Raw genomic sequence first — 21,692 nt, forward strand, 5'->3', positions numbered from 1 at the left:
TTAAAATATAATTTGTCTCTTCCAATAAATTATTTTCTAAAATTCTTCCAATAGTGATACGGTGTACATTCACAGAGACTTGGGTGTAAATAGTTGATATTGTAATATTTAATACTTTTGAGCTTAAATTTGAATATTTGTAACACCTCATTTAATTTAATGCGCAAAATCAAAGGAAACGTTACACAGAGATAGCTACAATAGCATTGTAGCGTAATCCTGGGGTTCTTAACACAACCCTTACCAAACCAGGCACACCACGATACCAAAGGAAAACGGGATGAAGAGTTAACTAAAAGTATATAAATCTAAAACCATCTATTTCGTGGGTCCCAGCCCTAGATGAACTCATACAGAAAATATAAACTAGTCCATGCGGACTATGCAGCAGAATCTCCATTTCCTTGCTGACCTCTGGAACCTCGCCCATCTGCTCCCATCAATTAAATTGACGATCATCACAAGAAAGAAGAACCACATACAAGACCACCATACAATAAACAGGGTAAGCTAGAGACAACAACATTTTTATCATACAGTCAAAATATATTTCTCACCATTCAATATCCAAACATCAACCAAGCATGTTATGACTCTCAATCAATACACTACGACTCGACTCGACTCATCCAGATACGTATAACTTGGTCGGATTCAGCGGATGCTTGCACTTGTGGTGGATACCTCTGCTCAACCCCGAGCTATGTGTTACAAGTGTTACGATGAATCAATTTTCCCTCACCACAAGGTTAGCCCTTAATGAATTTCAGGCCTCCTGCTACTCTCACTACAGGAGTCAGTCCGCTCTAAGTGAGACTAACTGGCTCCTTAGAGTGTCAGGATGCAACCTTAACTTGAATCCTTACCTAGTTATACAGATGGGGCACCACCATGAACACCCACTAATAGGGGCCATGGAATTACATCCCGACCACTGAAGCGCGACCTTGAAAGTCCCACCTAGAGACCCCAAGGAATTGTGCACTGACACGGACCAACATACATAAACAACCAAGAATTTATACATGCGTTGCACATGAGATTTCAAACCAAAACCCATAACAAGATTCTATTTCTCATATGTTGAATCATTACCAACTCGTTATTCCCAGTCATGAGTAAGGCGTTTCTCCACATAAATAACCATGCCACTAGTTTACCAACCATCAAGATTTATTGTTACTCATACCAAACTTGTCACTCCAATTTTCATGAATCATCTCATACAATTATCATGTTCCCGTCACGTCAAAACTCATAACTCACAACTCATACACCACACCATTTATACAGGCCATCCAGTTCATAAATTTAAAGATAAAACTCATACAAGCATGTTGTTCACTTTTTAAAATCCAAGAAACATCCAGACCAACCCATTTCTCGCCCAGCATCTCGCTCAGGCAGAAAGGTCTCGCCCAAGCGAGGAGGACCCTCGCTAAGGCGAGGTCCCTTCGCCTAGTCGAGAGCTCGACTTCCAGCATGAGAACCCTGCGCGCGTTCTCGCTTAGGCGAGACCCTCCTCGCCTAAGCGAGACGTTCGCTCGCCCAAAACGTATAGTGGGTCGCCTGGGCAACCCTTCGCGAGGAAATACTTAGGCGAGCCCGTGTAACTCTCGCCTAGGCAAGACAGGTTTGCCTGGGCGAGTCTATCAGACTCTGCCACTGTTCCTCTCTGCCATCAGCACAGTTTCATACCCAAACAACAAATCAACTCACACCATACACTCACAGTCACATATAAGCACGAAAATCATGAAATAACATCAAAGCAATCATTTTTGTACCGAACAATAGGGTTCTAGCTTCCCTTACCTGGGAATAAGCTAGCAAAAGACCCGACACAAGCTTGACCCTAAACAGCGGAACGCAATCCTCAAGAGGCGACTCCAAGAGCTGGAAACCATGACCAACAGCGGAAACATTAGTTACTTAGGGTAACAGTGGGGGAAACAGACACAAACAGAAGAAGCACTTACGTAAGAAGGGAAACGGGTTCTAATGCAAGGATAACAATTTCCTAAAAATGCGAAGAAGTGCGATGTTTAGGGCAGACCTAGTGACTTTATCTATTGGACCGACCTTAGGCCCAGTTACAAGGGCAGTCCACTAACTTTAGAGCAGAAATAAAAAGGGGCCTCACAATATTCATAATAGACATTAAATGTTATGTTTGAATGTGATGGAGTGACATGATATATTGATCTATTTTGTAACTAATAATACGTGAGTTTATTATTAAAAAGAAATATCTTTATAATTTCACTAATGATTTAAATCACACATATAATAATTCATAAGGTGATCAAAAAATCGAGGAAGTTGTTTCATCATTATTATATACTTGTGTAATGAACTTACATTGATTTATGAAATTGACATTTGTGTGTAAATAAAAATGTTTAAAATAAGTTTGATGCTGGTCTTTGATCAAATATTCTTTGTACAAGTTTACCATTCTTGATAACCTACATTTTTATGTTTTATATGTAACTTTTTGTTCTGACTATGATTATTCTTAATATGTGAACAAAAGGCATAACATGTTTAAATGATTTTTTTTTGTGCGTAAGAATTTTCTTTTAAGTAATTTGTTTTCATATATATATATATATATATATATATATATATATATATATATATATATTTATATTTATTTTATTAATTTTTTAAATTTAAAATTAAAATATATCGAAATATAAACAAATTTCAATTTCACGTTAAAAGAATCGAAAATATATTTAACATTTATATATATTATTTACATTCTTAACTATCAATACATATTACTATTTTACACTGTATAATAATATAATAATAGTAAAAAATTACAATATCATCCCAGATAACAACATAACTACATATAAATATTAAAATATAAGAATATGATCACCACATTATAAAAAAATTCTAAATTATCAATTAAATAATTAAAGGTCATAACATGATAAATGACATTGTTTTCAATACAACAAAATAGTAAAAAGCCAAAATAAGTCCCAAGATTCATTAGGTTAATATGAACTAGGTTAATTAGGTTAATATGGATTGATTCGGATCAATGCACAATTAATTCAATTAATTCATTTACATGGATGAAGCTGTTAAAAGGAAGGTTTTGTTTGTGATAAGATAAGTAACCACAATGACAACTATGAGATATAAGGTAAAGTAATGGTGGTGCACATGTTAAGAGGTGGTGGAAATAGTGGAGTTAACAAATTATGAAAGTTAGGTTTAAATATTTTTTTGTTTGTTTTTGTAATGTATTTATCTTATTGTTTTGATTTCTATAATTTGTTTTATTTTGTAATATAAAATTATATTATTTTATCTTTGTATTAGTGTCACATTGTATGGGGTTTAAAAACAAAAAAAATATTTATGAAAACTATAATGACAAAACAGTATATTATATTGATTATTTATATATTTAAGTCTTAATTTATTAAAGGTATAAATTTATTATTTTTATGATTTTTAGAAAATATTATGTTATTTCTCCACGAAAAGATTTTTGGAAATAAATACTTTATAACCTTCTTCTATTTATTTAAAGATACGTCTTTGTTTTATTCATTTTTCTGATAAATTTACAAAAGATAAGAAATCATACAATTTTAACCAGTTTATTAATTAAAATTTTATATGTGTGCGTATATATAATAACATGCTTTTTTTATTATCAATTAAAAATGAAATCAAACAAAATAAAATTATAAAAAACTTATTTTTAATATCTCATGTTTAAGTTGAACTTATTTTTAATCTTTCAAAATTAAAATTGTTCTTTTTATATGTATAATCATTATAAAAAATTACTTTATGCGTCTCTTAAGGAAAAATTTAGTTTCTTGAGAATTTGAAGTTGTTAAAATATGTTTATCACGTTTAAAATACCATTCCTTGGTTGGAATCAGGTCTGACAGGAATGATTTTTAGTCAAATTTTCAAAAAAAAAATAAAATTAAAGGGAGGTGAGAAATTAATTTTCTCAAGAAAAGATAGAATTTATTTTCTGATAAATACCATGTTAGTTTAATTATCATAACAAATTAAAGATTTTGATAAAAATAGTACAATATCTTTTTATTTCTAAGAGGCTTATATAAATATTTTTAGGAGTACTTCTCAGTAATAAAATAAAAGTTAGTAATTTATATGAATAATTATTTCTAGTATATTTCTATAAGTTTTTATTTCATGATAATTTTGGACTTGCGTATTTGATTATCGATCTTTATTTTCAAAGTAAAATTTTATTTTTATTCTCATTTAATAAGTATAAAATTTGTATTTTCGTCCCGTTTCATATTTATTGTAATACGATTTATACCCCTCATTTCCACTTATACCTTTTCTTTTACCATTTTAAATATTAATTAAATAAAAAAAATTACATAAAAAAAAGATATTATTTAGTATTATATGTCAAAAAGTACAACGTCAAATATCAATAAAAAATTATAATAAATTATCATGATATAAATATCAAATAAAAATATTAAATAACAATTATATAAATATCAAATAATTTATATAAATATCAAATAATTATAATAAATAAATTAATACGTTAAAAAATAGAAAAAAATTAATATAAACTTTTTTACTACATAATAAATTAGAAATATTTTAATAATTTGAAATATAAATGAGATGAACATAGTACGAATATATATAGATACTCATTACTATTTTTATTTATAATTTAGAAAATTTATATTAATTATATTCATAATTCGTATAAAATTAAGATAAATTAAAAAAATACTCACGAAAATAATTTATTTACCGTCCTTAATTTCTAACTGTAAAAAGGAAATTCTTAACCCTATAACTCCTTGGAAGAAACACAAACGGATTGTTTGAAATTTTTATAATTTATAATAATATGAAAAATTAGAGTACATATTCAAGTAAATAATTTGTAGGTCTTTTTCATAAGTACAATCTTTGGCAATAATTAGAAATAGAAATCACAATAATGCAACTTTTTTAAAACTTAATCATATAAAAATAATTGTTATAATATACATATTTCGTTATTTTAATTCTCATATTTTCTTCTTTTTTTTTTTAGTTTTTGTAATATGATATTTTATTTTTTCGATTTCCATTATTAAGCATATTTTATTTGATATTTCGTTTATCACATAATCATTTATCCAATGATAGTATATGATAAATATATGGATTAAAAAATTATAGCCTGAAAAGTTATAAATATCGTGAGTATATAGTGAAAATAAGAAAAAAGTCAATAAAATAATAATTAAGTCAAAACAACAATAAGAAAAAAAATACCAAATACATTAGTGAAACACTAATAAAGTAAAATGAGAGAAAATAATCACGTGATATATAACAACAGTATAATAGTGATATATAACAACAGTATAATAATAATAATAATAACTAAAAGCAATAGGAGAAAAAAATGATAAAGTTAATTTTAAAATTTTGTATTAACTGACTAATATAATAAAATTCGTTAAAATAGATAATGTTAATATTTCTTTATCCTAACCAACAAATCTTTTTTATGAAGAAAAAAAAAAGCTACTAACTTTCTGTTGGTCTCAGATTTAAAACATGGATACATAATTTTCCTCAAAAAAACTAGTTATAGACTTGCAGCAGTAGTTGGAAAGAGAAAGAAGAATAAAACAGCTTAGAACATTGCAATCAGAGACACTTACGAAGTTAAACTATTTGAACAAAAGAAACGAATCGTGAAGCGTGTCAAACCCACTCTCACTCAATCCTTCAGCCCCTTCCATTCAGTTCTAGGTTTTTTGTTTTTCTTTTCCACTCAAATCCTCAATCATGGGCACCAAGCTCAGGAGACCCTCCCATGCTGGTTCTTGGTACACCGACAACCGTAAGTCCCTCAAATTATCATTCACGATTCATCAATTTTGAGTTTAATTTCACTGATCAGGTTCAGATATCGTTTTTTTACTCTTTCAATCGCTGTTTCTCTCTATACATGCAATTGGGTCGAAGTTTGTTCATGAATTAACCCGTTTGATTGTTTTGAACTACTTCATGAACAGTTAAAGTTTTCAACTTTCCATTGTTCTGGTTCATTCACCTGTTATCAGTTACACCCTTCTACTTGTTTTTTAATTTTAAAATTTTAATTGTTATTTTCAGCTAAGCAGCTTTCAGAGGAACTTGATGGGTGGCTGCAATCCTGTGGTTTGGCTAAGTCTCCTGAGGTGCGGGGAGTGATAGCACCGTAAGTGGAAGTGCCTTTTTTATTTTTGTTGATTTTGGTTTTTGAGATAAAGAAAGAACTCTGATGTGTGCTTGTGGTGCAACTGGAATGTTATGATGTTAGACATGCAGGTTATTCCTATTCAGGAAGAGCTGCTGCTTATGCCTTTGGAAACATTGATCCATCAAACATGTGAGTTTGTTTCTTGTTTGATTTTCTTATTGTTCTCACATACATTTTTGTCTTATTTCTTGTTCGTGGAAACAGGATTAGCTTGCTTGTTCTTTTGCTTGTTCATTTGTGTCCTCAGTAGTTTCTGCTAACTTATGGATTATTGTTGTTTTTTTCTTTATGTTGTATGGTGGTGCTAGTACACGTGTCTTCCTTCTTGGTCCTTCTCATCACTATTACACTCCAAAGTGTGCACTTTCAACTGCAACTGTCTACAAGACTCCCATTGGTGACCTGCCTATAGATTTGGAAGGTACCTCTATAACTGTATGAAATATTTAAGGATATTAAATTGAGATCATTCTTGCTTATATTTTCAGTAAGGATTTGAATGCGAGATTATTTGTGTGAATATAGTGTTCTTTTTGTAATATTGATGAGGAGGTATTCTATGAATTGAGAAAAAGTAAATAAGTAGATCATATTGATATAAAAAATCAAATTTATGTGTTCTGGTTTGTTTGTACGATGGTAGATTATTTGAATTGATTTGCTAAGATCTGATCCATTTTTGTTTGACTTTGATAATGGTTTCTTCCTCATTGCTCACATCTAACTTTTTGTTTTGCCAGTAATTGAGGAGCTTAAAGCTACAGGGAAATTTGAACTGATGGATATTCGTGTTGATGAAGCTGAACATAGCATGGAAATGCACCTGCCGTATCTTGCTAAAGTATTTGAAGGGTAAGTTTTGTTATATAGAGCTTCCTGTTTTGAAGCTATGCAACAAGGACTAAAATTCAAATACTGATGCAGGTACCAGGTGAAAATTGTACCCATTTTAGTTGGTGCTGTTAGTGCTGAAAATGAAGCTATGTATGGACAGATTCTTGCCAAATATGTAGATAATCCCAGCAACTTCTTCTCTATTTCATCAGACTTTTGTCACTGGGGATCTCGGTATGTACTATTTGTTTGTACACATTCAACTACCTCTGTTTTTACACATTCCACTATCCCCTCCCAAAGGGAAAATTTCTATGCTTAGGAATTACAGATTTCGATAATCATTAATATTCTTTGGAATCAAAGATTTTCGCAATTGGTTTTGGTTGAATTTTCCCAGTAATATTAATTATTTATCACATTAAATGATTTTACAGCATTAAAACCTTTTACAATTTGGGCTTTCCATGAGAACAATTTTATGGGAAACATAACTAAAAAAAAATCAGGGAACAAAATGTTTACTATGGGAAACAAAATTCCTACTTCTAATTCCTAAGGAACTAAAGACTTTCCTTCTATTAAATATTCCTCTACAGTAGTTTGAGATGTGTTAACAAGAGCACCCAAAAACAAACATTAACACTCTAGTATGGTTTTCCTTAATCATTTGTTTGACTAGTTAGATGATTTACATTGTTCAAATAATATGCTTGGAGCTTAGTACAATCCTACAAAACCAGCTTAAAAGTGTAAAGTTACTCTTGCTTTATGAGAACTGCCTAAGCCTTATCTCTAGTGGATGTGTGAGATTAACCACACCTTGCGCGAAGGTGGTCAAATGAGGTTGTTGCAATTAAGGGAGGCAAGGTATATAACTCCAATGAGTCTAGGATAGACTTTTTACCATTTGATTTTATAGCCTAAATCAATCTCACAAAATTAGTTTGTTAGTGAGAATTATCCAAACTTTATAAGCACTACTTAGGCCTTATCCCTAGTTGATGTGAGAACTAAAGCACTCAACACACCCCTCACATTCTGCACAATGAAGGTTCTCCAGAGAGACCACAATTAAGGCAAGTTATGGGTGATTTCAATTAAGGTGACTTTCCAACAAACAAATAGACTCCAGTGTTTTGAATGCTTTATGCTTCTGCTTATTGATCATGGTTATGTATGTTATGGATATCTCTTGTCTCATTAGTTTGAAGCAGATGTAGAATATTGTGCATTTGAAGATCTTTTTTTGTTGATATAACCTTCTGATTACATTTTGTTTCAGATTCAATTACATGCACTATGACAAGAAGCACGGGCCTATATACAAATCTATTGAGGCCCTAGACAAGATGGGCATGGATATCATAGAAACCGGAGATCCAGATTCCTTCAAACAATATCTGTTGGAGTATGAAAATACAATATGTGGAAGACATCCAATTAGTGTTTTTCTTCATGTAAGTTCCTTGTAACAATACTCTTATGAAAGGATCTCTTGCCTAATTTGAGAACCTTGATATAACTTGAAGTAAGCACAATGATAATATTGTATAATTGTTGTTGTTATTATAAATCCTGTTTTCTTATCACACCAATGTCAAACCTGATCCTCTAATCCTAACCTTATAGAATGACAAATCACATTCATCCCTACAAAACACTATCCCACAAGTATAGCCTTGAGATCTAGTGCCAAACTCAACAAGTTTATCAGTACATTGATTAACCTCTCTATTATGCTCAAAAGGAATAAATAGTATTACTAATTACCAAATAATTCATACCAAACAATTCAGCCACCTACTTTGAAGTTCCCAAGGAATGATTGAAGTGTTGGACTAAACTTGAATAACAAGTTGAGTCACTCTCAGTCAAGATTAGTCCAACTTTTGAAGGTAACAACTTCCATAGCCAGACTCACACGCATCACCTCAACATATAAAGGCACTATGAACACCAAGATCTGAATGGAAGCATGATGATCTTTAGAAATATCCCCACACCAGATACACCAGGTTAGAACCGCTGTCCCATCAGTTTTACATTTAAAACTATGTCAAGGTTGAGGAAGCCAAAAAAACAGGAACATAGGATGTACCTTCATAGGATGTATGTCTACTCCAAAACTTTTAAGAATAATGAGCTTTGGTGTTGGGCATCATTCAACCAGTACAAAAATTCTAGGTCCAATTGACCTCAACATATTTGATGCTTTAAGTTCTGTCGTAGTATATAATGTATGATTAACAAAGAAGGTCTTATTCCTTGTTGTCCAAATAGCTTTCATAGAGGTTACTAACTAGGTTGGTTTTCAATTTCATTCGTTTTATTTGTGAGGCCAAATAATATATCTAGCTCTCTAAATTTTCCCTATTTTTATGTCACCAGCCTAAATGAATTATTTTTGAGTCCATCAATAGGTAAATGTTTGAAGTCAGTGTCTTTATTATTGTTGATCTTGGGATTTCATGAAGCATTACTTGTGATTTCACTATTGTACTACTTGTGAATTTGAGAACTAGCTTGAATCATCTTTTTGTGAAACTTGAAAGATAAGATTGCAAAATCTAGTTTCACTTAACTTGCATTTTAGTAGTTTCTTCTGCTCCTAGTTTAAAAAAATTATGTGTTATGTTTTCCAGCATTTCTTGGTAATAAAATTGAAGGATGCCTATCTGGTCTTTATATGGTATCTCTTGATCCATATATTTGGTAGCTTATAATATGGAATGAGTTTTTCTGTTCGTTGCTGATCCTCTATTTACCTTCAATGTTTTGCAATTTGATCAGATGCTGAGGAACAGCTCTACAAAGATAAAAATAAAATTTCTTCGCTATGAGCAGTCTAGCCAGTGCAAAAGTGACAGGGATAGTAGTGTTAGTTATGCATCTGCAGCAGCAAAAACTGATGGATGAATCAAGCTCCAGTTGAAGGTCTTCATTTATGTGGCACTCAGCAATGTCATTTCCCTTAAATCGACTATTTATATTTAAGCTTTCAACATTTGGATATTATGTTCCATTTTTATAGATCATTCTCACTTGTCAAATAATCAAATTCTTCTATACTTTCAGTTGGTGCTCCTAGCTAACATTCTTGGACAGTTGTGACTATGAACATGCACTTTATCATGTTTTAGTTGCAACTGTCAAATTCTTAAATTGCACTGCTGATGAATTTCTTAACAAGAAAAAAGAAAAAACCTTTTTCGGCCCAAAATTGTTGAAGTTTAGGAAAATTTTGAGATCATCCAACAACCAAAACAAGAAGGGGAAAAAAATGTTTTTCATACAAAAGGTCTTGTGATTTTTGGTTAGTTTATAAGCAGTTTTGTTAAGGGAATTGTTACCTGTCTGCTGAATATCTTGGTGTAGATAATTAAAGTGACACGACAATCATTTATTTGAGATGTAATCAAGAAGATTTAATTGTTATAAGGTAAAATCTGTTTTTCATGCAAAACATTTCAACAATTATTTTATTTTTAAATCTAAATTGTGAGTGTTTTAGTATATCACGTTTTGGTTCAGTGTTAAAGTGTTCGTTAATTTCCAGAAATTTTTTTAAAACAATTTGTAGGAAATTTTTTTTAATAAAATTAAAAAAGTTCTAATAGCTAAAAATCACTTTGCATGGGGCAATATTTTAGAATAATACATGGTCGCGTGAATATTCACAGTTTCTCTAGATAAATATTTTGCTACCAATTAATTGATGATTTATTAATTTATTAATTTGATTGGAGATAATTATTGTGTGTATAAATCCAGATGAAATTACATTAATAGAGCAGTAAATGTACTATGCCTAAATTTTATACATCTTTATTAAATTAATTGATGTATTTTTTATATGAACCAAAATATATGTAATATATTATTTTTAAAATATAGAAAAAGTATAAATCATTTGATGAGTATTATTGTTTAATTTTAGCAAAATTTAACCTAAATAATTACGTAAAATTATAATTTAATCGTTGGATGGACTAACATTCACTTTTTATATAAGTTATTATTGCAAATTACACTTTTATAATTGAAGTGTTGATCACATTGAAAATTTTCCATTAAACAAGTTCATAAAAGTAAAATTTTTACCAATGAAATATCCATTGATTAGAGATTTATATCAGTAATGAACTTTTGACTTAGAAGAAGAAGAAGAAATCATAACTATATGAGGTGATTATATCAGAATTAGAAGATACTACAGAGTATCTTCAAAGATAATCATTCCTAACAATTTCTACTGATACAACATACATAACAAGTTAATGTTCTCTAACATTTCATCATCAATCAACAATGCATTGGTCTTAACTATTTAACTGAATGCATTTGAATCCCAAAGGTGCCTCAATGACTTTTCTTGATCCAATCACCACCTCCTTTCTGAGGCTCAAACACATAAACACTACCATCTGTGAGCCCCACAACAAAATGGTTTGGTTTATGTGGATGTGCAGCAATGGAAATTGGGTAGATGCTCAAACTGCAACAAATCAACAATATGTAATTTAAATTCAATGGAAATGCCACATATGCCATGGAGAAATTGATGGTCTATTTCAAATAATAATAATAATTTATCTGTAGTATGAAAATGTGAGAAATTTAAAGTCTAAAATTAAATACCTTGAAATTGGAGGAAGATAAGATGAGGTACAAATCCTACAATGAACTTCAAAATTTGTTGCATCAAATATTGTGACTGTCCCATCAACCAAAATGGAATACAAAATGTGACCATCTGATGAGAAGGTTGCTTGAGAGATCAGCTGTGGAATTTCTGGAACCCACTGTCATGAATGAAACAACAAATTCACTGAGTCAAGAAGAAAACAATGACTTTTCATGATATGTGAAGGGAAGAAGAAAGAACCTCATTGACACATCTTAGTTCTGTTGTTTCATAGATTGCAACATGACCAAAATATACAACAAGGAATTTTATTTGATCTGGATGAAACTGAATTTGTGTTTCAGATTCTAGCATGTGGTTTTCTTGTATTTGCAATTTTACATCTTTCAGCTTTTTCCACCCATTTGTATCCCATAGAATGATCTGTCAGAGAAATCATATATTAATAAGATACGAGTCCATCACATATAAGTTATTAACCTTATCTTCGGTCAAAAATTTTAAAACAATGAAATTTATGAATTTTTATATTATATGATACTCAATTCTATAACAATAATCAAGAAGTAGACTTTAAACTTAATTCAATCTCATAAAACCGATTTGTAAGGTGAGGTTTGCACCCACTTATATATTATAAATTTGTTTTATCTTTGATCGACGTGGGATGTTCAACGATAGTTGGAGCTAATTCTGAAAAGTAGTTGTGTTGTGGTTTGGCATGATTCATAGAAAGAACATTAAATACTAACCTGAGCATTTGCATCAGCAGATACAAGAATATTGGAAGTGCTTGAGAAAGCAAGAGTGGTAACTCTTTTAGAGTGACCCTCAAGCTTTTGTAAAACCTGATATAAACAGAAACCAGCTTCAATATTCTTTGAAACATGTAATGGAACATATCTTTGTAGAAGAGAGAAAGAGATATATATACCTGATCATCACGAACATTGTATATACTTAAAGTGGAGTCATCAAAGCCAATACCAAATATATTGTTATCTTCAGGGTAGAAAGCAAGACATGTTACCATAGGTGGTGGAGACATGATGGTTCTCAGAGTCTGAATTATGCAGTGTGTGCCATAAATCAAGTTAAATCATACCAATACCATCATTGCATGTCACAAATGTGTAAAAGGAGATTTCTGTAATGTTACTGTTTAGTTTTATGAATGTTTAAATCTAGAATTTTATATTACCTTATAGGAGACCATGTTGAACAAAGAGATCATGCCCCCTGAAGTTGATATGACATATCCACCCTGTTTTGATAATGCAAAACAAGAAACTGGGTTTGCACATTTGACAGATGAAAGGTCATTGATCATAACTTGGAACCCATCCTTTGGTTGCTGCAACTGAGGGCAAACCTGAACACTAGCCTACAAAATAATTGCCTCATTATGAAGAAAATCAATTGCTAAAAAGTTAAACTTTATGGTAAAAAACAAGAACAAATCACAAGAGAGGAAAAGAGAAAATGATATACAAGAAAGTGAATTACCTTGCCATCCAAGTTAAAGCCAGTGCGTGGCCAGAGCCAAACCAGATGAATACCATTCGATGCCAATGCCAGAATTGAATTCCCCGTATTGTTGTAAGCCAGTTTAACAATCTGCTTCATCAACAGTTAGTTAATCACAATTCTATTCTGATAGACTCACCTTATGAGTTTTTCTTCTGATAGGTTCAGGGAGATTTTGTATACACATGACTTGAATTCGATTCATATAAGAAATTGATATCATTTTTAACCTTTTTTTTTTTTAACATCAGATTAACGGATTAATGGATCATGTCATGTGTTGTGTCCAAACATTGTTAGAAAACAAATAATCTTAATAACTATATAAGTTAGATACCCTTTTTACTTCAGGATGCTTAGGGAGCTGCAAGAACTGGCACTGAGATGATGTGCCAATATCTAATGAATTCTTTGATTTGTTGAGGGATTCTTCAATTGAAACCTTTTTCACATCTCCCAAAACTCCATTGCAGTTTCCCTGAATAAGAAAATGATGAGACGTTGGTTCTGGTTGCAGAGTAAAATTATAACGAAACAATATTGGCTAAAGGTTTCTCCTATTAACCTGTTCAGAATCCATACTTAGTCTTCTACCAGTTAAAAGTTTCCACTCCATAGCTGCTCCTAAAGAACAAAAAAGGCTACATCACAAGGAGCTGAAATCAAGTAGTTATAATAATAAAAAATTATAACAAAAACTTGGGATTGAGACAACATGTAATAAATAAGCTACGGTGCACCTGTCACAAATATATGTATCAGATTCGGTAGTATATTTTATCAATACTTATCAATGAATTATAAATAAAGTATGTAATATAGAAATCAGAAAAAGTATTACTTTCATGATAACAATAATTTATAAATTTTTATTTAAACAATGTTTAATAAATTTAATTTTAATTTAAATTCACACCATAACAATCATATTTATCATATTTTTAAGAATTTTAGTATATTTTTTAATATGCATATATTATATATAATATTCTATTATATTTAAAATAAACATATCACATTAATATCATATCCCATATATCAACGTATCATATACATGTTATATCATATATAATTATCATATCCGTATCTCCTTATCTGTGCATTATAATAAATAGGCATGCAGGAAATTAGTTCCCTTACCTGAATTTGTTAAAGCAGATGCAGAAGGTTTGGAATTACTGTCATGATCCCTTAAAAGGTCAGGTTCTTGATCAGGCCTTTGATGCTTCTGCCAGTTTAAGCTAAGACACATGGAACAGTAAATAAATTTGATGTGTTGGTGAAATGCATATGCAGAAATCAATGTTGCAAAGAAGTAAGAAAATGTGAAAGCATATAAACTTCAAAGTAGGATGGTAGAGTGAAACCTTTGATTGAGAAGATGGCGTAGTCTGTGAATTTCCATGTCTGGAAGTTTTAGCTTACCAGCTAAAAGAGGATGCTGAATTATAATTTTCTTAATTTCATATATCAGATTCATCCTCGCAGAAATTGCATCTCGATATGTTGGTTTAATTTCCCTGATTAGGACCAACAAATTAGTTTTAAAATAAGGTTAAGCGTATCAAACAATGTATGATTTAATAATCACAGACCTTATATTATCAACTACCAAAAGGTGACAAAGGTCTTTGATCAACTTTTCATTCCCATGTGCAAAGATTTTGAGATCCTTCAAGAGGATGTCTAAGGCCTTGTAACGATCGTTACTACAAAAATAGAATGAAATTAACACTTTTACATGAAATACACACAGCCATGTTCTTCAAGAAACATTGTCAATTCTCCAATCATCAAATTTGGTCACCAAAATTGTTTTTCTCTCACCAATTTGAGGATCACTAAGTAGTTTAGCTCTTTAAAAGTGAACAAACGTGTATGAAGTTCCACAATCAAATTTTGATAATCTATATGACAAAAAACATCAAACAAAAATGTATTGTGGAAGTAAATAATTGATTTTTGATTGGAAAACAACAAAGGGTATTACGTCTAAGTTATGTCCTTTCAAAATTTATCTATGATTTAATATTAGGTTAATTAGTGGAGACATGTAAAATGAGAATTGTCACTACTTATTATTGGTCATCAAAATCCTATATTGAATAATATAAAGTAAAAACAATATTATAAAAATAAAGAGTTGACTTGAGACTTATTATCACAACTTTATAAGTCTCTTGGATGTAGGATGTATAAGGAATTTATAGTTGGATATCATAAGTTTACAATTTTTGTTAAAAATTTTGTATGAAAAATTTTGTATAAAAATTTATAGTTATTTTTACTCTTAATTGTGTATGAATTTACGTTTCAAAGAGATTATTTTCCTACTCCATTATTTACGACTCTTTATTTCTACTTTGCAGTGAAATCACCGTCATACTTCCTCACCTAAAACATCAAAGAGGGTCAATAGGATAATGACTTTAAGTCTATCTTGTCTTTACAAAATAAATTTTTAAAATGAGAACTATCTAATCTATATACTATAATTTTGCGTTATATTTAATCGAATCGACGTGGAATTTTCACTATAATTATGCGTTATATTTAGTTGATGTGGAATTTTCAACAAATTAATTTCATATTTTTCAATAACATAAAATTAAAAAGCTTACTTGTCCAATGCCTCAAAGTATTTCTGTTTCCTCATTTCAAAGTATATTTTGATTGAGTAGTCGTTGTCTTTGACTTTTGTGAACCCTAAAAGATAGTTCTCAGCCTCATCCCACTTGCCCTTAAGCACCATCTCCTCAAAATACTTCATGTCAAAGAACAACCCACTTTCACAACCAAGCCTATGAAACAAAAATCCAAGGAAAATTAACATGACAAAAGAACAATCACACACACATTAATTTAACGTTAAAAACTACACAAATTCTTGATTTTGTGTGGTGTAAGAGAAAGAAAGACACATACGTGAGTGCTGCTTCCTTAAAATTTTGGTCATGAAAGTACTTTAAGACCAATAGAGCAAGGTCTCTGTTGAGGTCAAAAGACATGTTGCTATGTTTTCCAATATCGCAAAGTGTTTCACTCATCAATATCAAAGTGTGTATGATGTAATGATCAGTGATAAGGTATTTATAATTTAATTAATGCAATACTATTAATTTTGTAACAATTTTTTTAATGTTTTATATTAAAATTATTAAATTTTTTTTATCAGTGTATATAGAAAGTATTAAATTTTTACCAGTATATAGAAAGTATTAAATAGAAGATAAATACAGTTTATATATCTTGAAACCACAAAAAACATTTAATACTTATCATTCAAAGTATACTAACTTAGAAAATTTGTAAGAAAATATGGTAGAAATATTTATATAAAGGATGAAATTAGAGAATATGAAATTATTATTCTTTGTATAAGACTTTTTTAGGCGTATGAAAAAAAGGTATATAGACATGAGTGACATGGGGGAGACGAGAGAAAAATTATAGGGAGAAAAAGAAATAATCACAAATCAAATCTTAGATAAAGTTTAAAGTATATTTAATGTAGTAAATTATTGATTAACTTGGAAAATTCAATATTGATTTTACTGAAAGTAATAGATTTTTTTTTATTGAAATGGGATAACACATGAATCATAATAACACTATACAAACGATCCTTTTCAAATTAAAATTATACTTAACCGTGTAATCTTCAACAAAGAGAGGTCGGAAAGGTAGGAGAGTTGATATGATATTTAGTGAGAATATTGTTAAACAATAAATGCTGATAAATGATGATTTAATAATATATATTAAACTTTTCTCTCTCCTATTGAAATTATTTGTATTTCATTAATTGGTAATTAAAATACTTATACAATTATATGTGGGTAGGAACTACAAAGGTTATAAAACGATCATTTATAGTTTCTTGAATTACTAAAATAATAGATGAACTTCTTCCAAAAGAGACTAATTATACCTATCACCCAATTAGTAATTGAGAAATACAATTGAAAATAAACCAAAATAATGCCTCTTAGTTCCAATATATTTGAATACCACTGATACAAATTTTTCATCAACCCATTATCCATAATCTATTTATTCAAACGTATAAACCATTTTCTTAATCTCCAAAATCAAGGGTGGAAATTTATTGTGCTTGAAGATATCTAACTTTTAAATGGTTCCATTAATATATATATATATATATATATATATATATATATATATATATATATATATAAAAGTTGTTAGTTTGGATCAATTGAGATACCAATTTATAAAGTAAAGAATTAATGGTTACTAAAATAGTTACTATTATTAATAGAAAATTATAGTTGATCTTTAAATAGGTTTCTAACTTTAACTATCAAAGAAAATTTGTCACTAAACATTAATTACTAAAGTTTTTTCTACTAAGGAAATTGGTTTCTAAATTATTTTCTAATTAATTAGTGATCAATTTAGCGACTAATTATAAACTTTTATTCATAGTAATGACTATTTTAGTAATCAATATTTTTTTATTTTATAAATTGGTATCTAAATTGGTCAATGACAAACAACTTTTGATCATTGAAATTGGTTATTAATGAAATATTTTCTTGTAGTGATATATATATATATATATATATATATATATATATATATATATATATAATAATTATTACTTTTATGGAACTGAACTTATAATTAACAGTTAATATTAATTTCCTTTTTAATTGTTCGACTATTATTCAAATCTTGTCTGTATCTAACTATAGTTTATAAAGTTTAAGATTATATTAATTACTATTTTACTAATTATATCTTTACTTTTAAAAGTAAACAAAATTAACATACTTTTCTACCGGGCTCTAATTAAATAAGAGCGTACACCTAATTATATTAATACAATACTCAATTGCAAATACAAATGTAAGTTATTTTATGAAGAGAAAAATAATTACACTTTATTATTATAAGAAGAAAAAAATAGATTATCATCAATTATTATTTAGATAAAAAGAATGTTGAAATAAAAATGATATTATTAAAAATTTATTAACAATGATAAAAGTTTTTGTTGGTAACATAGATATCTGTAGCAAGAATTTTGTGTAAGATACATGTGATAAGAAGAGAAAATTTAGTCTAATTTTTAATTTAATATACTAAAAATTAATTAAGTTAGATTCTTTTTTATTTCTTTTAGTCTAAATAACTGAATTACATAATCTAATTAAAAAATATTATTACATTTTTAATTCCTAAAAAATATCACAATTGTACCGTCCAAAGTTATAAAGTCAATTATTTAAAATAAAATTTTATATATATATATATATATATATATATATATATATAAACTGAATATTATACTTAAGATATAAAATAGTTGTACAATTCATTAATTATAAGGTTAAGTACGTTTTTAGTTTCTGAATTTTGATTTAAAATTAGAATTCATCTCTGTCTAAAATTTTGATTCATTTTTGTTTATAAACTTTAAAAATAAATTAATATAGTCTTTTTAACCCAATTATATTTAATTTTTTTTATGTGTTGTTAAATGTGTTCATGTCGGTATTAGAATTGCTTACACCGTTTGACATATTCTCAATTCAATATTATTGAAAAATGTATTTGACATCTCATAAAAAATTAACATAATTAAATTAAAAAGACCGTGTCTATTTATTTTTAAAATTTAAAAATTAAAATATATTAAAATTTTGAATAAAAATAAATTTTACTTTTAAACGAAAATTAAAAACATATTTAACTCTTGTACAAATTTTATACAAATTTATGAACTTTTATCTCTAAGACGTGCCAATAAATTTTTTGAAGAATACGTGTCAACTGTATAGAAGTTCAGAAGATTCACGTCACATCATGGTAAGTCAGAAATTGTTGATTTCGCAACAAAGAACATTTTTATTGTAGTTATAACGTTTAATGAGTTATAATCTCATACGTTTGAATTCAAAATTCTAAAATCATGTTCGTAATACAAATATTCATTAATACAATTTAATGAATTAATTATGTTATTTTATTTTAGATTAAATATAATATTTATTACTATTAAAAAATTCAATTTGATGAGTAAGAGTGTTGTCAAGTTTTAGAATCATAAGAAACTCGGAAAAACAATAAAAGATCTCGTAAGTCGAAGATAGTAAGTAGACTTATAAAAGTCACGGTTGTAAGAAAAAATTATATCCATAAATGTAAAATTATATGAGAAATGATATTTTTGAAGTGATAATTTTAAAAGTAGTAAAACTTAATTATTTTAATATTAAAAGATTGTGGTATAAATAGTTTTTTATAGATGAGTTTTATTATTTTAAAATTATTGAAATTTTTATAGAGTTTTCTGATTTTTTTTAGAAGTTTTCGTTTTTTGATTGCCTAATTGAAGATCTGAGACTCTATGAGTGATCTTTGCGATGAGTTCTTCAATTTAAACTGATCAGTTCCTCAATTCGTGTAAGTTCAGTTCCAACCATATTTTCTTGGTCTTTTTCTAGTTTTTTTACATGTGAGGCTTCTCTGCTTGCATATGTTCTTTTAATTTTCTATATGAGTCTTTGTTGATCAATGAACCACTCGGCCATCTCTCCTATATAATGATGCCCAGGAACCGATTGAATGGTGAATATTGAATCAATCCTATTTTTCATAAATGCATAAAACCTATTCAAACTATAAAAATACATAGTAAAATGAAAAAAAAAACCTCGAATTGTTGGTACAAAAAAAAGCAGCTAATTCAGTAGCGCGGGCTGCAATAAGAGCTCAGTGTCATTATGTTAATAAAAAATGGCTCGGCGGTATGTTAACAAATTGGTATACTACGAAAACACGACTTCAAAAGTTCAGGGACTTGAGAATGCAACAAAAGATGGGGAGATTCCATAGTTTTCCGAAAAAAGATGCCGCTGTATTGAAGAGACAATTAGCTTAATTGGAAACATATCTTGGCGGCATTAAATATATGAAGGGCTTACTAGATATTGTAATAATCGTCCATCAACAAGAAGAATATACGGCTCTTCGAGAATGTATAACTTTGAAAATTCCAACAATTTGTTTAATTGATACAAATAGTGACCCGGACCTCGTTGATATTTCAATTCCAACTAATAATGATGCTATAACCTCAATTCGATTAATTCTTAACAAATTAGTTTTTGCAATTTGTGATGGTCAGTCTAGATATATACAACTAATTAAAAAAATTGGAAAATTGAATTACAAAATTATTTAATGATTCATCAATTTTGTTCTACTTGTTCCTGGAATAAAAAGAGTTCCATCTGTTCTTTAATAGCGTCCTTTGAAAGGACTTCTGCTTCCTCGGTGAATGTCTTGGTAGAAGATATGATTTCTTTGAATTGAGATTTATTCGCTTTGGGCTTCTATTGAATTGATAAATAGGTTTAATTAGTCCATTTTATTTTTGATAGAATATCTATATCTATCTATATAGATAGATAAGATATTCTCTGAATAATTCAAATCGAACTAATTGGATCATTACAGTAAGTCCTAATCGTTTGTATGATGTTTTTATATATAAATAAAATATCTTGTGTGATTTTAAATAGTTTGGTATTCCAAGAGTTATTTTGACTGTTTTTTACAGAAAAACTTGGTTTCTGTTGAATTTTAGTGTTGAATTTTAGTGTAAATTGTTTATCTTAATAGTTAATTGTAATGTAATGTATTGAATTGATAAGTTATATGTTGAACCGTTTAATATTCAATTTTTATTCGGTCTTAATATAAGGAAAATTTGAATATATATTTTTGAGTGATTGAGTATATGTTTTGAACTCCTCCAACCATTTGAAATCAAAAGTAGTATACGAAAGGTGCATAATTAATCTATTTCACAAGGTCAATTTTTCTCAAATGATTGTTTCTCATACACTGTCACTAAGACGTTATTACAGTGTTATCGAGCACTAGACCATTGATTTGTCATCACCGAGCGTCACTTTTGAATGGGTTTAAGGGACTGAGCGCCTAACGTCACTTCTCCAACATCGAACACCACCCTAATTTTTTGGTCTGTGTCCTCTTGATAAAATAAATATCCCTCCACAATACCACTTGGACCTCACAAAGAACTTTCAACCAATAAATCTACAAATATTTTAAAATTAAATAAAAATTAGAAGGCTATATGTATACTAAACTTTGCCTGGTGCGAGAAGAGAAGAGGACCTTCAAAAACCAATGAAGGAAGCCGGGCCAAGCGGTAGTCTATAGCAGCGGCGACTACCAGATTAAGAAATCAAAGACCCACCTTCCTACCACCCACAGCACCTGCCAAAACAGGACATTGGTGGTGCGGCTATCGCACGTGCAATGCCCAAAAGTGTGAAGCGGCGACGAGAGCATTGCGGTGAAGCTTTGTGGCAGACCGCCGGCGACGAGAGCGGTGTA

At 29.3% G+C, this 21,692-nt stretch overlaps 3 protein-coding genes across 3 annotated transcripts; 1 reads left to right on the plus strand and 2 right to left on the minus strand.

Annotated features, from left to right (window-relative positions):
• Positions 1-5,612: 5,612 nt before the first annotated feature.
• Positions 5,613-10,197, plus strand: LOC114193321 (protein MEMO1). Its single transcript, XM_028083060.1, has 8 exons — positions 5,613-5,884; positions 6,160-6,244; positions 6,347-6,415; positions 6,595-6,707; positions 7,027-7,138; positions 7,211-7,354; positions 8,406-8,580; positions 9,914-10,197. Exons 1-8 carry the CDS (start codon positions 5,830-5,832, stop codon positions 10,037-10,039), a joined length of 879 nt encoding a protein of 292 aa, XP_027938861.1. The 5' UTR covers positions 5,613-5,829; the 3' UTR covers positions 10,040-10,197.
• A 1,087-nt stretch (positions 10,198-11,284) lies between these two features.
• Positions 11,285-13,931, minus strand: LOC114195532 (topless-related protein 1-like). The gene is made up of 9 exons (XM_028086036.1): positions 13,861-13,931; positions 13,633-13,773; positions 13,275-13,385; positions 12,970-13,152; positions 12,703-12,831; positions 12,521-12,616; positions 12,009-12,191; positions 11,762-11,925; positions 11,285-11,618 (listed from the first exon to the last, which is right to left on the minus strand). The coding sequence occupies exons 1-9, from the start codon at positions 13,909-13,911 to the stop codon at positions 11,483-11,485; spliced, it is 1,194 nt and encodes a 397-aa protein (XP_027941837.1). The 5' UTR covers positions 13,912-13,931; the 3' UTR covers positions 11,285-11,482.
• Positions 13,932-14,024: 93 nt separating this feature from the next.
• LOC114194782 (topless-related protein 2-like) lies at positions 14,025-16,303 on the minus strand. The gene is made up of 6 exons (XM_028085198.1): positions 16,221-16,303; positions 15,917-16,096; positions 14,891-15,004; positions 14,663-14,815; positions 14,436-14,536; positions 14,025-14,035 (listed from the first exon to the last, which is right to left on the minus strand). Exons 1-6 carry the CDS (start codon positions 16,301-16,303, stop codon positions 14,025-14,027), a joined length of 642 nt encoding a protein of 213 aa, XP_027940999.1.
• Between the last annotated feature and the right edge of the window lie 5,389 nt (positions 16,304-21,692).

Source organism: Vigna unguiculata, chromosome 8, assembly GCF_004118075.2.
Source record: "Vigna unguiculata cultivar IT97K-499-35 chromosome 8, ASM411807v1, whole genome shotgun sequence".
Classification (NCBI taxonomy): Eukaryota; Viridiplantae; Streptophyta; class Magnoliopsida; order Fabales; family Fabaceae; genus Vigna; species Vigna unguiculata.

Excerpts from the sequence above, each read along its gene's own strand:
- LOC114193321 (XM_028083060.1), top strand. The coding sequence starts at position 5,830 with ATGGGCACCAAGCTCAGGAGACCCTCCCATGCTGGTTCTTGGTACACC. Across the intron at positions 7,139-7,210 it reads CTTGCTAAAGTATTTGAAGG|GTACCAGGTGAAAATTGTAC; the intron begins GTAAGTTTTGTT and ends ATACTGATGCAG. Across the intron at positions 7,355-8,405 it reads TTTTGTCACTGGGGATCTCG|ATTCAATTACATGCACTATG; the intron begins GTATGTACTATT and ends ATTTTGTTTCAG.
- LOC114195532 (XM_028086036.1), bottom strand. The coding sequence starts at position 13,911 with ATGGAGTGGAAACTTTTAACTGGTAGAAGACTAAGTATGGATTCTGAA. Across the intron at positions 12,192-12,520 it reads CTGCTGATGCAAATGCTCAG|ATCATTCTATGGGATACAAA; the intron begins GTTAGTATTTAA and ends TTTCTCTGACAG. Across the intron at positions 11,619-11,761 it reads TATCTTCCTCCAATTTCAAG|TTTGAGCATCTACCCAATTT; the intron begins GTATTTAATTTT and ends GATTTGTTGCAG.
- LOC114194782 (XM_028085198.1), bottom strand. The coding sequence starts at position 16,303 with ATGTCTTTTGACCTCAACAGAGACCTTGCTCTATTGGTCTTAAAGTAC. Across the intron at positions 16,097-16,220 it reads TTTAAGGAAGCAGCACTCAC|GCTTGGTTGTGAAAGTGGGT; the intron begins GTATGTGTCTTT and ends TTTGTTTCATAG. Across the intron at positions 14,816-14,890 it reads TTGGTAGTTGATAATATAAG|GGAAATTAAACCAACATATC; the intron begins GTCTGTGATTAT and ends GGTCCTAATCAG.